The sequence below is a fragment of the Manihot esculenta genome, chromosome 13, assembly GCF_001659605.2.
Source record: "Manihot esculenta cultivar AM560-2 chromosome 13, M.esculenta_v8, whole genome shotgun sequence".
Lineage (NCBI taxonomy): Eukaryota > Viridiplantae > Streptophyta > Magnoliopsida > Malpighiales > Euphorbiaceae > Manihot > Manihot esculenta.
Window position 1 is genome coordinate 25,788,701 of NC_035173.2, and position 17,571 is coordinate 25,806,271.

Below are 17,571 nucleotides of genomic sequence, written 5' to 3' on the forward strand. Positions count from 1 at the left end.
TATATTTTTTTTAAGAAAAAAATAAAAAAATCTTAATTATTTTTTTACTTTAATGTTATTATTCTAATATTTAACTCCTTTTTAAAAAATCTATTTTACTTTAAGTAGTCTTTTATTTTTAATTAAGAAAAAAATATAAAAAAATTTTATTTAAATTTATCGATTTTTCACATTAAAACCTATAATTCAATTTATATTAAAATAGTACTTATAGTATATATAATATTATATCATATTATATCGTTAGCAAAAAGGATAATTTTAAATATCGTTAAAATTATTAATATAAAAATAATATCATAATATATTAATTTAATACAAATTAAATTAAAATTTTTAAAATGAAAATAATCAAATCACAATGTATTTTTTTTATATTTTCATTTTTTAATTAATAATTATTTTTAATTGTCATGTAAATATTTTTTTACGGTGTTAAAAACTACGTTATTTGCTAATTTACTATTTTAATATAAATTAAATTATAAATTTTAAAATAAAAATGAGTGAAGCTATAAAATATTTTTTTATATATATTTTTGTAATTAATATGTTTCAAAAGTTATAATACCAAATAAAAATTATTTTATTTGTATGGTACAGAAAATACATTAATATATATTTAACATCTTAAAAATTTACTAATTAATTATTTTAACTTACTTATTGTGTTTATTTTTTTATAATTATGATATAAGAAAACTCATAAATTTTATTTTTTAATTTTAAAAATTACATTAAAATATTTTTTAATATTTAAAAAAAATAATTAATTTTTTTATATTCAAATATTTAAAATTTTTTATAATACTTAAAAGTTAAAAATAATAAAGAAATTAATTAATAATTTTTTAAAATTTTAAAAATTAATTAATAAATTTTACCATATATTGACTAAATATTAATTTTTCCTAACATCAAAGGTAACCTAGTGAACATCCACAGGGGCTAAAGAGGAAAAGTAAAAAAAGTACCAAAGCCGTTTTGACTGAGCCGCGTCGTCCTGGTTGGCGGTTTCTGCTTGCCCATATAAAAATGGAACGAACTCGAAAGTTTCAAATCTGTACGTTGAGTGAATTGTTGAGAGAGAAATTGGTAGGAGTTTGAGATTCAGATCTAAGAACAAAAACCCAACAAAAGTGAGAACCAGAAATTGAGAATGGCGACAGTGTCTCCACTGGCTAAATACAAGCTGGTGTTCTTGGGAGATCAATCGGTAGGCAAAACCAGCATCATCACTCGCTTCATGTATGATAAATTCGACACCACTTATCAGGTCATCTCATCTCTCTGTTTTCCTGCCTTCTTTGGGTTGAATTCTTATTATTTGTTATTGGAGAATTGTGTTCTTATTTTAATTTTGATTTGAGCAAATTGAGGAATTGAACCTTAATCCTTTGATTTAGATGGATCTTAAATGAATACGAAATGGCTGTTTACTGGATCTTTGATATGTGATTCGAAATCATCAAGTCCAGTAAATTAGTATTGTTTAGATCTATTTCAGGAAGTTTCTTATTGGTTCTTCAATTTGTCATGAATTGCAGGCGACCATCGGGATTGATTTTTTGTCCAAAACAATGTACCTTGAAGATCGGACCGTTCGTTTACAGCTTTGGTATGAGATTTTTGTAATTATGTTTTGGAGAATTTCCTGTATATTTTTGCTTATATCTTTGTCATGGCACTTCTTTTGATTTTGTGATGGCTATTCTTATCTAGGATTGTCTATGTAACGAGTGTCAATTTGCCGCTGAAATTGGATAAAATTCTAAGTCGTAAAGTTGAAAGAATTAAATCTAAATTTTGGAAAGGAAAATTTACTATTTTGTTAAAAACTCACCGTTTAGTTCTTTAGTTTTGAAAAATATTTTAAAACTTTTAAAAAGTCTACGAATTAGTCTTTTTATTAATTTGAGTCATTAAGTACGGTATAAAAATTTAAAATACTTTCAAAATACTGATAAACTAATTAGTAGATATTTTCATAAAATTGAGGAACTTTTTATCATATCACAATAACTAAATAGTAATACCTTAGAGATGTTTCAAAATTGAGAGACTTATAAGTTTTTCCATAATATATTGATTAAATAGTAAATTTTCTTTTAAAAGACAAGTATTTTAGCTAAAATTAAACAATACATGCTAGAAAAGTAAGTGAGGGATCTAAATGATTAAGGGCAAATTACATCATTATCCTTAATAAATTGCTATTTAGTCCTTAAAATTGATGAAATTTTTTTAAAAAAATATACATTGTTCAAAGAATACTTTTTCAATAAGTTTTCTGTTGTTGAACTTGTAGAATATATTATGCTGGATTGTTGATTTTGATTTTCAATTTGGGGGTCAAATTGAGAGATAAAAATGAATTGATGGTATTGTTAACTTTTATTTTAATTTTCAATTGACTTTTGCTTTCTGCTATTGTTGTGATTTTTTCAAAAAGCAAGTAGAGGGAGGAAAGGGGGTGTAGAAGATAATATTTGTTGTTGTTTCACAATAGAGATTACAACCTATTTATACATGAGAGACGTTATCTAAACAGGAAGGAAAATCAAGCCTATGATTATATAATCCCTAAGATTAAGCAACTGACCCATCTATTATTATTTACTTCCTATATTAACATATTTACTTTCTATAACTTATAACTCCCCTTCAAGTTGGATCATAAATGTTAATCATGCCCAACTTGTTACATATATAATCAACTCGAGTCCCATTTAGAGCTTTAGTGAAAATATCTCCTAATTGTTCTCCAGTTTGGATATGTCGTGTTGATATTATTTTTTGTTGGACCTTTTCACAAACAAAATGACAATCAATCTCGATGTGTTTCCTCTCGTGAAATACTGGATTGGAGGCAATGTGGATAGCTGCTTGATTATCACACCACAACTTAGCAGGCACCGAATTTGTGAACCCAACTTCTTCCAACAGTTGACGTACCCACAAGATTTCACAAACGGCTTGTGCTATGGCTTGATATTCAGATTAAGCACTAGAACGGGAGACCACATTTTGCTTCTTACTTTTCCATGAGACCAAGTTACCTCCTACAAAAACACAATACCCAGTAATTGACCTCCTATCAATTTTCGAGCCTGCCCAATCAGCATTACAAAAGCATTCAATATTTGAGTGCTCATGGTCATAGAATAGGTCTCGCCCTGAGGCCCTTTTAAGGTAATAAAGAATCTGTCCCAGAGCATCCCACTGGGCAACAGTAGGAGAAGACATAAATTGACTTACCACACTCACTGAATATGCAATATCAGGACGAGCCACCGTCAAATAATTCAGCTTGCCAACTAATCTTCTATACCTTCCAGGATCTGCAAATGGCTCACTGTCTTCTGTGGTAAGTTGAAGGTTAGGAATCATTGGGGCACTACAAGGCTTAGCACCCAATTTTCCTGTTTCTGCCAACAAATCAAGAACATATTTTCTTTGAGATAAGAAGATGCCTTTCTTACACCGCATAACTTCGATTCCCAAGAAATATTTCAAGGAACCCAAGTCGTTTGTATGAAACTGTGTTTTAAGAAATTCTTTTAGGGATGTGATGCCAGCAATGTCACTTCCTGTAATAATGATATCATCCACATATACTACAAGCAGAATTACTCCACTATCAGAATTTCTATAAAACATTGAGTGATCACACTTACTAATCTTCATTCCAAACTGTTGGACCACCTCACTAAACTTGCCAAACCATGCCCGAGGACTCTGTTTCAAGCCATAAAGTGATTTTCGAAGTCTACAAACCTTACTTGACTCTCCCTGAGCAACAAAACCAGGTGATTGCTCAATATAAACCTCCTCCTGAAGATCACCATGAAGAAAAACATTTTTAATAACCAATTGATGCAAAGGCCAATCATGAGTAGCCGCCAAGGAAGTAAACAATCGGACAGATGCGAGCTTGGCAACTGGGGAGAATGTATCAGAATAGTCAACTCCATAAGTTTGTGCATAACCTTTAGCCACTAAACGGGCCTTAAGGTGAGCAATAAATCCATCAGGGTTTACTTTCACTGCAAACACTCATTTGCACCCAATAGCCCGCTTTCCTGGGGGCAAGGACATCAACTCCCAAGTACCATTAGTGTCAAGGGCCATCATTTCCTCTTCCATTGCAGCACGCCAACTAGGATGGGACAAAGCCTTAATAACAGTTTTGGGAATTGAAATAGAATCTAAAGCAGTGACAAAACAACGAGAAGAGGAGGATAATTGATCATAAGAGACACAAGATGAAATAGAATAAGTGCAAGTACGTTTACCTTTGCGAAGAGCAATGGGCAAATCCAAATCAGACAGTGAAGGATCAGTGGGAGCAGGATCGGTTGACGAAGAAGCGGATAGCGGAACGGAGTCAGAGTCCTTTAAGCGTCTGGAATACACATGAAAGATGGGAGGACGACCTGGCACATGAGCGAAAGGTGTAGGAGTAGTCTGAGGATACAGAGAGCGAATAGTGTATAACAAGAGGTCGTCTTCCTCCTCCTGGGTGTTATAAACAGATGATGGCGGAAAAAACAGAGTGGACTCAAATAATGTTACATTCGCAGACACAAGATACCGATTCAGATCAGGAGAAAAACAACGATACCCTTTCTGACGTTGAGAGTAGCCAAGGAAGACACATTTGAGTGATTTGGGATCTAATTTAGTAACCTGTGAATGAACATCACGAACAAAACAAGTACAATCAAAGATACGTGGCTCAATAGGAAACAAAGATTTAGTGGGAAACAAAATGTTATAAGGGATATCACCATGAAGGATGGAGGAAGGCATGCGATTGATCAAAAAACAAGCAATGGATACAGCATCAGCCCAAAAATATTTAGGTACCTTCATTTGGAATAAGAGGGTTCTAGCTACTTCAAGAAGATGTCGATTTTTTCTTTCAGCAACTCCATTTTGTGAAGGAGTGGCAACACAAGAGAGGACTGGTGAAAAATCCCTTTTTGTAACAAATAAGATTGAAATTCCCCAGAGAGATACTCTTTAGCATTATCACTTTGTAATATACGGATGGAAGTATTGAATTGGGTTTGGATTTCAGCATAAAATGCACAAAAAATAGAAAATAATTCTGAACGACTCTTCATTAAAAATAACCAAGTAGTACGAGAGAAATCATCAACAAAAGTAACAAAATACTTAAAGCCAGACTTAGACACAATAGGACAAGGACCCCAAACATCTGAATGAACTAACTCAAAGGGGGACGAAGCCCGTTTATTGACTCGAGGCAGTGTAGGTAAACGATGATGTTTGGCAAATTGACAAGACTCACAATCTAGAATAGACAAAGAATGAAACTGTGGATATAACTTCTTCAAAGCCGAGAGAGAAGGATGCCCCAAACGACAATGAACATCAAAAGGTGTTAAACGCATGGAGCATATCAGAGATCGAGGAGAGCAAGGTAGTTGTTGATCCAAGACGCAAAGACCCTCTGACTCACTCCCTCTACCAATAATCTGCTTCGTCGAAAGATCCTGAAAAACACAGTGATCAGGAAAGAATGAGACACAACAATTTAATGTACGAGTGAGTTTACTCACGGAAAACAAATTAAATGCGAACTTAGGGAGACATAACACAGAGGATACAGAAAGAGAAGGGGTTAAGTTGACATGACCAGAACCCATGACAGAAGATTTAGTGCCATCAGCAAGAGTAACATAAGAAGGCGATGTATGAGACTCAAGATTGGACAAAAGGGTAGAATTACCTGACATATGATCGGTAGCACCAGAATCAATAATCCATTTGGAGGATGAAGACACAAGACATGCAGTAGAGTTACCTGACTCGGCAATTGCAGTGATAGAGGAGGAATTAGAGGATTTTAGAGATGCCTGGTATTGGATGAATTGTGCATACTCATCTATAGATATCAAAATTCCCTGATCGGAAGATCCATTCAATTTGTGTTCCGTGATTTTAGTCATCATAGGAATCACATCAGTTGCAGTGGTGGTTTTAACTTCAGCCATAAGGACAACCAACTCAAAACGATAGCAACAAAAGAAACACAGAATCAGAAAATAGTACCCGGCGTGAATAGTACCGATAAACAGTACCTGTGAACAATGCCGATGAACAGTGCCAATGAACAATACCGTGAACAGTGCCGATGAACAGTACCCGAATATGAATAGTACCTAAAACACCTCCACCCAACACCCGAACGGCAAACAAACCTCAGATCTGACAATGGGACGGTGTGGCGACTCTAACGACGGTGAGATCCAAATGTTACCCTTTATGGGTAACCCAAATGAACAGAGTCCTAAATCTCAAAAAAAAAAAATTTAAAACTTGACGAGAGAGAGAAAAAATTAAATCTCTACGAAAAAGGCTCTGATACCATGTAGAAGATAATATTTGTTGTTGTTTCACAGTAGAGATTACAACTTATTTATACATGAGAGACGGTATCTAAATAGGAAGGAAAATAAGTATATGATTATACAATCCCTAAGATTAAGCAACTGACCCATCTATTAATATTTACTTCCTATATTAACATATTTACTTTCTATAACTTATAATAGGGGGTAAGATGAGAAAGAGCTAAGAGCATGGAGAGAGGGTCTAGTTTGTTTTGACAAATTTCAGGAGGCAAATTGTAAAATACCAAACATTTTTGTTAGTTTTTTTAGAGTGCGTGTTTTAAACAATCGAACTAGGCTAAATTTAGCTATTTTGCCAGCTTTCGAGTGTAAGTGGCTCAACTTTATAGTTTTGGATTTAATTATCCATGACTGTCAATTTCAAGACAAATTCACTATTTGTGTTGCTCACTATATGCAAACAAAAATTGGAAGAAAATGTTAAAATGGTGATAATGCGTTCTAGATGGAAGAGATGGTGGATGATAGAAGTCGTGCTCATATAATGTAGATTAATTTTCCCTGTTTATCTAATAACATATTTATGAAAAAAAAAATCTTCCCACATGACTTAAATTTTAGTAATAATTTTCTAACACTTTTGAGTATATAATATAACGCTAAAACCTAAAGTTGTGGAAAAATATGAATTTTCTTTTTCCATCAAATAAGCAGTGAAATATTTGGAAACACAATCACAAGAAATATTCTTTTTTCCTTATTTATATTTGATTATGAGCAATGTTGTTGAAGGTGCCATTGAAGGCACCGAAAGGCACTAGAAGGCGCCCTTGCCTCAGCAGGCGAGGTGCCTCTTTCTGATGCGCTTGCTCTAGAGAGTGAGACGCTAGGGAATAGGCAGGCAAAGAGTCACCTAGTGTGCAACACCTACATTTTTTTTTTTAACGGCAAAAAGAAAAGAGCAAAAGGTGGTCTCGCTGGGAGAAGGAAGCAGAGAAGAAAAAGAGGAGAAAAAGAGGAAGAAAGTGGTTATAGAAATAGAATATTAATATTGGTAATATATAATAAATAGTATTTATTTACTTATAAATAATATTTATTTATATAAAATTAATATTAATTTCTTTAGTTATATTTATATATTTTATTTTTTATTATACATATTATATTATTATTTTTGTAGTCTATATTAGAATTATATTCTTTATTTATATTCTATATCAAATAATATTATTAATAAATTATTCTATAATTTAATTTAGAAATTTATATACTATTTTATTATCGGTTAATATTATTATTTAATTAATTTTATTTATTATTTTAATTATTTATATATTAATTATATATTTATTTAATTATACATTATTTATAATTATAGTGATTATAATTTTATTTATATATTAATTATATATATATTGAGAAATTAATATTAATCTTTTGTACATTATACATAGATTATAATTTATCACCAACTATTTTTTTATATATTTTAATATAACTAAAGAAATTAATATTTAGTTAGATTAAAATATATAAACGATCGTTGACTTTTTTAAAAAGGTGTCACCTCGTCTTTTGCCTTCGCCTAAGGCGATAGGAGACTCTATGACCTTAGTGTTGCCTCTGCCTTAATAACACATATTAAGGGACAAGTTCATACTGTAGCAACACCAGATATAATTAGCAGTGATTGGCTGAATATTGAATAAGTGTTCTAGGTTTCCCAATTATGAGTAGCTGTAGAAAATGTTATTCTTGATAAATATTGCAGGATGACAAGTTGTTCTGTAGTCAAAAACAAACATTCTTGTAGGCCATAAACACCTGCCTATGCTTTCTTGGGAAGTCTCGTTAGTGTCTGTTATAGTGCACTGTTTATGATGATGTATAGTGTTTTCCATTTTCTTCCCCCAGTTCTGGTGTTTGAAATTTAGTTATTCTGTTTGCGCAGGGATACTGCTGGACAGGAGAGATTTAGGAGTCTCATACCAAGCTATATCAGGGATTCTTCCGTTGCTGTAATTGTCTATGATGTGGCCAGTGAGTTGTTTTAGTCCAATACATGTTTCCTTGAGAGTTTCCTTTAATCACTTTGATCTTGTAATATAACAGGATGGTTTTATATACATGTTTTTAACATCCATCTGAACATTCGTAAGTGTGTTATGAGAAGCTAAAATTGTAACTGGTGCCTTTTCGTGTATCAAAACTCAATCCCTAACGCACACCCTCTTTTTCTCAAGTCGACATAAAGGCTGAAGTTTAGTGTGTTCCATAAATTTGCCCTTAATAATTTCTCATTGAATTGTATAATCGATGCAGATAGGCAATCGTTTTTGAACACCTCGAAGTGGATTGAGGAGGTACGAACAGAACGAGGCAGTGATGTCATTATCGTCCTTGTTGGAAACAAAACTGATCTTGTTGATAAAAGGTAAGAAAGAAACTGATGAAACTAATTTGATGAATAATGCTTGCTTGAATATTGGCATTTGTTTCACGAGTTTACTTCTCATTTACATTTATAGACTCTGATTTAAGGAGAAATGGACAACTGGGAATCCTCAAAAATTTCAGGAAATTAATTTACTTCCCAATGTTCTTTTTGTTTCTCCATTCTTGATGTGCTTTTTTCAATTGTCAATGGTTTGTTTCTACTAATAAATTCCAGATGTATTTTGAGATCATTGATTTCATTGTTATTGATTATGTATGATTATTGATCTAACAGGCAAGTTTCTATAGAGGAAGGAGATAACAAGGCAAAAGAGGTTGGAGTAATGTTTATAGAAACCAGTGCAAAAGCAGGGTTCAATATTAAGGTGAAAACGTATTTTCCAAGTTAAGCTTTTAGAGGAAGTAATAATAACGTAGGCAATGATAGTTAATACAGTGTCCCTCAACATATGTTGCAGCTATAGCATTTCTTCTCTTAATTTCTGTTATTCACTTTGGATAGCTTCCAGCTTGATTTGAGTATATGAATTGCAGCCTTTATTCCGGAAAATTGCTTCTGCCTTACCGGGGATGGAAACGCTTTCTTCAACAAAACAAGAAGACATGGTTGATGTGAACCTCAAGCCCACTGTCAATTCATCCCAGAGTGAGCAGCAAGGAGGAGGTTGTGCATGTTAGAGATACTGTATTTAAAAGAAAAAAGGAAACAAATTGAAGCACTTTCAATGCTGAAATATACCCCAATTGAGATCAGAAGACGATAGGAATGGTGATTTTGACAGCGAGAAGATAATTGCAACAGAATGGTGCTTTTTTGTTCAATGTGCTATCAGGTTTCAAGTTTCTTGGGGCAGAAAATCCACAAGCTGTAAAACGGTACTTGATGTGTTTCGTCATATTTGTTAATTATTATTTTTTTTTTTATGATTTTCCTCTGAAACTTGTCCTTAAGTTTTTTTTTTTTTTGGAAAAAATATATATTACCATAGAAGAAAACTTTTAGCTTATCAATTCTGTAATTGAAGATCTTAATTCTTTTGTAATTGAAGAGTCCAATCCTCTCCTCTTCTTGCCCTTCTTTCTTTTATCCCATTGAAAAATGTCGCACCTTTAGATTGAAACTTGGCGTTAGCATTTTGCAATTTTCGTAAATCAGAAACATCAGCAACAACTGGAATCTATTCATATCTAGAAGGTATTTACTTTGAATTGCAGTTACTGAGTTAGACTATTACGAGAAGCACCTGAAGACTTATAGAAATCGTATGGCAGAAACTTGCACTGGTCACAGTTCGTCATTACTCTCTTCTACCATGTGGCGTAAATGTTAATGCTTGGAAGGGTCCATTTTGCTATTAAGAAAAGCAGTATATATGAAAGGCCAAAATAGAGTAATTCAAAAATAAATAAGAGGAAAAAGCACTTTAATTATTAAAATCTCTAAAACAGTGCGACTTATGTACATAATGGAGAAAATTAATACAACAAATTGAAGAGGAGAAAAGAGAACTTCAACCGCAGTTCTCAAGGATATCTGTTACAAATTAACAAAACCATCAGCTGTCTGCCTAACTCTCAGAGTCAGAAATATCAATATCAATGTCCCCAAACTTGACCTGGATCAAACAAATAAACATGGTAAGTTGATATGATTGAAAAAGAAAGAAAATCTTGGGCACCTATTTTGGAGTTACTGCCTGGTAGTTCCTATCCTACTTTGATCCTAAGCACGAGAGAGAGAGAGTACAAAGATTCAGTCACATGAGCTGGTTATCCTGCTCAGATGAAGCACACTTTTACTTAAAAATAGCAAAACTTGCTACAGCAATTGAATGTACAAGTTATGCAAGTGCTGGTGATGCCAGACAATTATAATGCATAAGAAACTCAGACTCAAGGCAAACTGAACAATTCGTAACTGACATCAAAGGATGAAAATGAAGCAAGGTGCTCTATTCAGATGTGAAACGTAAATTGGACCACATAGAATGCAAATGAACCAATTCAACCAAGCCCTCATCATTAACCGGCAGTTAACATCGCAATAATCTCCACAAATTTATTTTTGTGGGAATAAACTGCTACACATACAAAATATTTTATAAGTGATATAATTGTCGACCTATTCATACAAACATCTCCCCCAATAGATCATCAAAAATTCAACCAAATGTCTAAATGCCGAGACTTCCATAAACATATCTTCCACTAAAATCTATCTTATTGAATATGCTTGTGAAATAGGAACTTACAAGATTGAGAAGAGGAGAACAATATTTCTTGAATCAAATGATGCTGCACGCTTATACTTTCTCCATCTGTTGTTTGGTGTATCGTTGATTCTCTCATTGAATGATTTATCTAGACAGAAGCACCAAAAGAGCTTTTATTTTAGTAGTCATACATATGATGTATCTGTATCATACTAGACTTCAAAAGAAAGTACAAGTCAATGTCTTTGATACAGATAATAAGTTAATGCCAGGAGCATGAGAAATTGGAGAAACAATACAGAAAATAGAACAATCATCTCCCTTTGAAGGGAAATTATAGCACGAGTCCTGGATTCCATGTCACAAGGTTTGCTCCAAACCAACCATGACATAAACACATCAGCAAATTTATTAAAATATAAGAACTTAAAAAGTTGAATCCACCACCAATACGGTTGAAAACTCTCAAAACTTTTGAACAGTAGAAAATAACAAGGTAGTTATTTTTTTTATTATCTGATTTATTATATTATTATTGGCTAGAAGCACCAAACTGAACCTTGTGATGTGGAATACCAGAAGCATGCAATTACTTCTCCTCTTTGAAAACAGATTCAGCATAAGTGGGATTTGCTAAAAGAAGTTTCTCTGCCAGACTATCACAAATTTTCCAGATTAGCCACAAAGCAGTATCCTAATAGAATATGCTTGTATACCTTTAGAAATCAACTTCAATAAAGCGGAGCTGGGATCTGAAAATAATTGCACAAGTCTTTCACACGTTTTTAAGCTTAATTGTCTCTGCAATAACCCAGACAAACAATGGTCCATTAAAAATACTAACACTAAATGCAGACAGGAGCACCTCTATCAAACAAACTATGGCCAGAAAATGCTTTTGATGTATTGCACATGAAGATCTTTTCAAGCCGTAATTACACAATAAAGAAGATGGACTTACAGTTAGCAGACCTTCGCCTTTTAAACTTCCAACAGCTTCATTATTGGATTTCGTTTTTTCCAAATTTTCCATCTCAACATCTATACCCACAACGCATGGTGAATAAGCATCTGCATTGTCCATTTTGAAACCAATGAAGTTCTGGCAATTCATTTGAGGATCTAAACACTGCTGCTTTTTTGGTGAATCAGGAAGTTCTACAAAGCTTAACAATGATGGCTGTGATATACATTTTGGATTAACTTTTTCTTCCTCTAACATTGAAATACTATAGACATCTTGGCACTGCAAAAATGGAGAAGGGGAAAAAGCAAAAGCATATAAGCATACAATCTCCATTAACTGCAAAATACTCATTCTATCTTTGTCTAAAGCAAATATGAATTAACAGAATAATAGAGCTAAGTTGAAAAGTGAGGATCAAAATCAAAGAAATCTTCTATAACTAAAAGGTTGGTCTAATCATCAAAAAGTAATCCCATAACAGTTTTGATACGACTTTGTATATAGCTTAAGCAACTCCGTCTACTAATTTAAATCTACGGATTCATACTCCAACATTGCATCAGAGCTAGTTGTTATGTTGGTATTTGTTTCTTTTGTTATTGTTGTTTGCCAATGTAAAGACCGGCCCATTGTTGCTATTTTATGGTTGTGAAGTGTACTGAGTGAAGTGTGGATATATTAAGTATACAAGAAGTGGCATTGAGTAATACCATATCATTCAAAAATAAGTCTCATTACTTCCTTACATACAGTATGGGCATGCCCACCTATTAGCTTAAAATTTTTGTTTGGTTGCCCATCAATCACAAAACAAAGTAACTGATAAAATAGAAGACTGACAAAGGAAAAGGCATTGTTCGTGTTTACTATATGGCCCAAAGAATGCTTCTTAACAACAATTTAAAGCTATTTTAGAGGAGGAAATGGAAATAAAAAAATGTTGGCCATGAACTTTCTTGCAAACCTTTGTGTGTATTTTTGTTTGCGCTTGTGTTTTTGAGAAAGCAAGAGAGAGCAACTTAAGAAATGATTTAGCTGAACCATGAACTATAGAACTCCCCAAAACTCCCAAGTACCTAGCAAATTTAAATGATGGTTTCCTAAACTAAGAATATTTAAGCAGTTCATAAATGACAGTTCAATATAGTGTATTTTCTTGTATCTGCACTTTTAAACCTGATATTGATTTTACACCCAAAAACAAAGAGCACAAATTTTATAAATTAAAAAATGATTCAAGAGTTCAAACATGAATTTATGCCAAAAAAGGACAAAAAAGCACAAACATGAAGAAAATGATTTGTGGAGACCCTTCTACTTGCTACTTGCATTTGGAAACAGCTTTCAAAAGACATTAATTGAATATTTCTCAAATCAAGATCAAGAATCGAATTGTAAGGTTCCATAAAAAAAATCTCAAAATTAATTAAAAATGATTTATCTTTTAAAAATAAATAAAAACATATCACAATCATATATTTGATAGATATAGAATTATCATTTAACTACTGATGCTTTATAATAAAACAATATATTCTTATTATTTTGTGTTTGTTTTATGTCTTGGATTGTAAACAATCTAGTATCATTGTGCATGTTGAAACTCTCATTTAAATTTAATCAAATAATTAAATAACAAAAAAATGATAATGGTTATATTAAGGAGTTACAATATATTAATACAAAATGTCCTAATTTGACAACTATGACTAGAGAAGTACATTAACAAAACTAGAAAACGAAAAGAAAAAGAAAAAAGCAAGAAGGAAAATTGGCCAGTGAAAAAAAAATGCTAAAGGAAAAGTTTTATGCTCTCTTTTCACCATATAAATAAAGTCAAATATTAAATTTTGAAGCTAAAAGTTCTAAAAAAACCCTCTAGAATAGAAAAAGAATCGGCGAAATAGATAGATCCATATCAAATTGTAAGATTCAGTTTCAAATCACATGATTTGATCATATTCAGGTACATTTAAGATTTACCCCATAGTTTCAAATTTCTAGGGTGGAAATCAGATCGAGTTATACGAATCAACTAATGAATTGTTAGATTCTAAAAACAGTGGGAATGATTACTATGTCATCTATAACAGAAAATAACTACTATGAAAGGAATCAAGAATCTCTAGATCGGAGCATGTTCAAGCAGTCTTGCACTTCCTAGCCATATTATGTGGGACAACCAACTAGTATCTTGCAAAAACATAACCAGTATATGTTGCTGAATACATGTCATAATGACTCAATAAATGATGATGAAACTATGCGGAGGGTTTCTGACAGATCAAATTAACTCCATTTATGGCATTATGGCTCTATGACAGTAGCAGACAGAGTCAGTACTCAGACCGTGAAAGAGAAACTGATGTGCTTGCAATTATTATTAATTGCTAAGACATGAATCTGTTTTTATTAACTTTTTTTAATGAATTAATTGCCACTAATGATTCACAAGAAGTATAAAAATATAATTGATGCTCCTTAGGAAAATTACCAGTTTTGAAGTGCAGATTTAAATAATGAATGGAGGCTTTGGAAGGCACATGTTTTTTCCTTGGGAAATTAGTGTTGTGGGACCATTTATGTTTAATTTATAAAATTTATATTCAGCTCCCCAGAGCAAATTAGAAAGCTATCTAGTTTATTAGTACTTTGGGTATATCAAGAAGAAGAAAAAAAAACTAGAAAGACAAGGCCTAGTAGTAGTGCCTTGTGAAAACTGAAGCATCAGCAAGAAAAAAGTTGAGATAGCAGGAAGGGAGGAAAATCCCAGAGCTTGAGCATGTCTTTTTCCGTAGCTAATGGATTCCATATGAACCCATTACCGAGTTAATTGAAACACCAAACTCTAAACTAAGAAAGTACAGTAACTCTCTTCTTCCCTAACAGAAGTAATTAGTAAATTAAAAAACTGTAGCAATAGAACTTACATGTGCAGTCTGAAAGGCGCATCTTTCTTCCATTGTAAACGAAGTCTTCTCAAAAAGTAAAGGGAAAACATCTGACATTCCAAAACAGGAACTTTTATCAGCCATAGATACTTGGTTAAAAAAATAGAATCTCAGTAACTGACCCAACAACTCTCAATACCTAGAGTGCACTGCTGGCTGACCTCATCGAAACTTGGGTTTACTAACTGGAAGCAAGAACCAGCAACAGGTAGATCACAACTTCCATCAACAATCCCTGGGATTTCCTAGATTCAAAATCAATTTCCTCTATGTTACGATCAAGTATATAGCCGTACCTAGCTACAAAATGAGTAGATTAACAATTTGTACGTATATTCATGGCAAATCCGCCTGAAGAAAACAATGCATGCAATCTTCTTGCTTTCAGAGAAAATAAAAAAACTAAAAAAGAAAATTCAAATTAGAGCATAACTACAAAAAAGGGGAAAAAAAAAAAGGTTTTTGAGAAGAAATTAGCATAATCAGAAAGCAGAAGTTGAAAAGAAAGAGTAGTACAGCTAATTTATTAGAGATCAAAAAGAAGAGAGAGGAAGAAATAAAAGAAAATAGATCTTACCTGGGGAGAGGAAATAGCATTAGCAACCATTGTTGAGACAGAGATCAGATTGGCAGTAAAGAAGATGGCCGCTCACATACTCGAGATAATGCATGTGTGAGAGTGTGCATGTTGTATATATATATATATATATACATGTGCGTGTGCAGATATGGTCCTATGATGCACAGTAGACAGAATGGGAGAGAAAGAGAGAGGATGATGTGAAGAGAGGTTTACATCGGAGAGCAGCTTGATGTGGCGCGATTCATCAGAAAAGCTCCTGATTACGACGTTCAGATAACGACAATTTTTTTGTTCCCTTTTCCTTTCATGACCAAAATGCCCTTTTTTTCATTGGCTTTTCAATATTTTTTTGAGAAAGTAAAAAAGAAATAATAAGAAGAATAAAAATACCATATAATCTCGTTGATTTTTTGAAATATAATTTAATTTATTTCAAAATAGTATTTTGTAGTGTCACATATTAGTGAACAATGACAATTATATATTACAAATATTGGTGTGAAAATTTATTATGAGATATTATTTTGATATAAATTAATTTATAGACTCTAAAGTGAAAAATTGATAAATTATATGGTATTGATGCGATATAATAATCGTTCAAAATACGTAATGAGCTGTTACCATAGAATACGACTACATGGCAAAGATCTGATAAGTTGATACGCCATTTCACCCATAGAAAGAATGATCTGGATATCGCAGCGCTAATCTAATGTAATTTGACACATTTTTCCTACTTTTCTTAGCACTTAATTAAGTACTTTTCTAACTTATTTTGTGTTTTTCACCATGTTTTATAAAAAAGTAAAAAGAAAAGGAGAATTGATGAAAAGATGCTTAAAAGCCGTGAAAATGATTGGACCAGTCGACTTAAACAAACCCTTCATTACAATGAAGTCGCGGATTATACTGAAACCCGGAACTATCCTAACCTACAGTGGACTTGCCCAAACGATTTACCCAGACCAACTAGGCAAATTGACAACTTAGGCAGAAATCCAGGAGTCTTCGGATGGCGACTTGCCCAAGCCAACTGACCAAACCTGCAGAATACACGAAAACCCGAAAGTCTTCAAATGGTGATTTACCCGGACGACTTGTCCAAACCAACAACTTATGCAGAAATCCGGAACTGTCCCGCATAAAGCTCTCAAACTGAGGTTTGTCGAGACGATTTGTCCAAATCAACTGGGCAAATTAACAGATTATATAAAACTAACAGCAAGTGGAAAATTTTCAAATTTTAAAAGTTCAAAGACTTAGTCTCCTCATTAAAGCTATGGGGTCTACACTGAATATCTTCAAACGTACGGCACAAATATCTCCTCAAACCAAGGAATTCTACTTATGAAGAAATATATTCAAGGGATAAATCTTAAATCAAATCAAAGTAGAATTACAATTCCAAAAGAGGATCTACTAGGGTTCTAAATGCCTATAAACGCATGAGGACAGCGACATCAAAGGAACCCATCAGCCAGCACCAAATCTGCATCCTTTCTTTTCTTTTTTTTTTCTCTTTGTATTTTCTTTTCAAAGTCATGAGTGACTAAATACTATATTTCTAATTGAAGTTAGGAAGAAATTTCAGTTTTTATATGAATTGGGAGATCTAAACTCCAATGTTAATCTTTTATTCTTCAATATTTATGCAAATTTTGTTCTTCATTTTATTATTATTTTATCATTGGATCAATAGGACCCGTTGTTCTTGATTTCAAAATAGTATATTATTAGTTTGAATGCTTAAAATCCGTAATTGTTTAGGTTGTTCAAACACAAGTAATAATTAGTATAACAACTAAGAAGTTGCATAATCTAACTCAAACTCACCATGTGGTTGGTCAGTTAGAATTAGGTCTCTCTATTACTTAAAGCAGTTGACAGTTGATAAGTAAAAATCTCAAGGACGTTCTTTGGCGATTTGTTGGCTAGTGATTAATTAGTGAACATTTCCTAATTAATCTAAACCTAAGGAGATATTTGGTTATGTGGAGCATCTTCCATAACC

General features: G+C 32.7%; 2 protein-coding genes across 3 annotated transcripts; one reads left to right on the forward strand and one right to left on the reverse strand.

The window, feature by feature from the left end:
• Positions 1–1,044: 1,044 nt before the first annotated feature.
• LOC110628983 (ras-related protein RABH1e) lies at positions 1,045–9,917 on the forward strand. Its single transcript, XM_021775809.2, has 6 exons — positions 1,045–1,276; positions 1,548–1,618; positions 8,338–8,426; positions 8,709–8,820; positions 9,118–9,208; positions 9,378–9,917. The coding sequence occupies exons 1-6, from the start codon at positions 1,160–1,162 to the stop codon at positions 9,519–9,521; spliced, it is 624 nt and encodes a 207-aa protein (XP_021631501.1). The 5' UTR covers positions 1,045–1,159; the 3' UTR covers positions 9,522–9,917.
• Positions 9,918–10,250: 333 nt separating this feature from the next.
• LOC110628982 lies at positions 10,251–15,795 on the reverse strand. Of its 2 annotated transcripts, XM_021775807.2 has the most exons (7): positions 15,552–15,792; positions 15,114–15,219; positions 14,954–15,024; positions 12,018–12,302; positions 11,773–11,857; positions 11,096–11,204; positions 10,251–10,459 (listed from the first exon to the last, which is right to left on the reverse strand). In XM_021775807.2, the coding sequence occupies exons 1-7, from the start codon at positions 15,579–15,581 to the stop codon at positions 10,381–10,383; spliced, it is 765 nt and encodes a 254-aa protein (XP_021631499.1). In that variant the 5' UTR covers positions 15,582–15,792; the 3' UTR covers positions 10,251–10,380. The 2 variants fall into 2 exon arrangements, with proteins under 2 accessions (XP_021631499.1, XP_043805764.1); XM_043949829.1 differs by lacking the exon at positions 11,773–11,857 and having other exon boundaries at positions 15,552–15,795.
• Between the last annotated feature and the right edge of the window lie 1,776 nt (positions 15,796–17,571).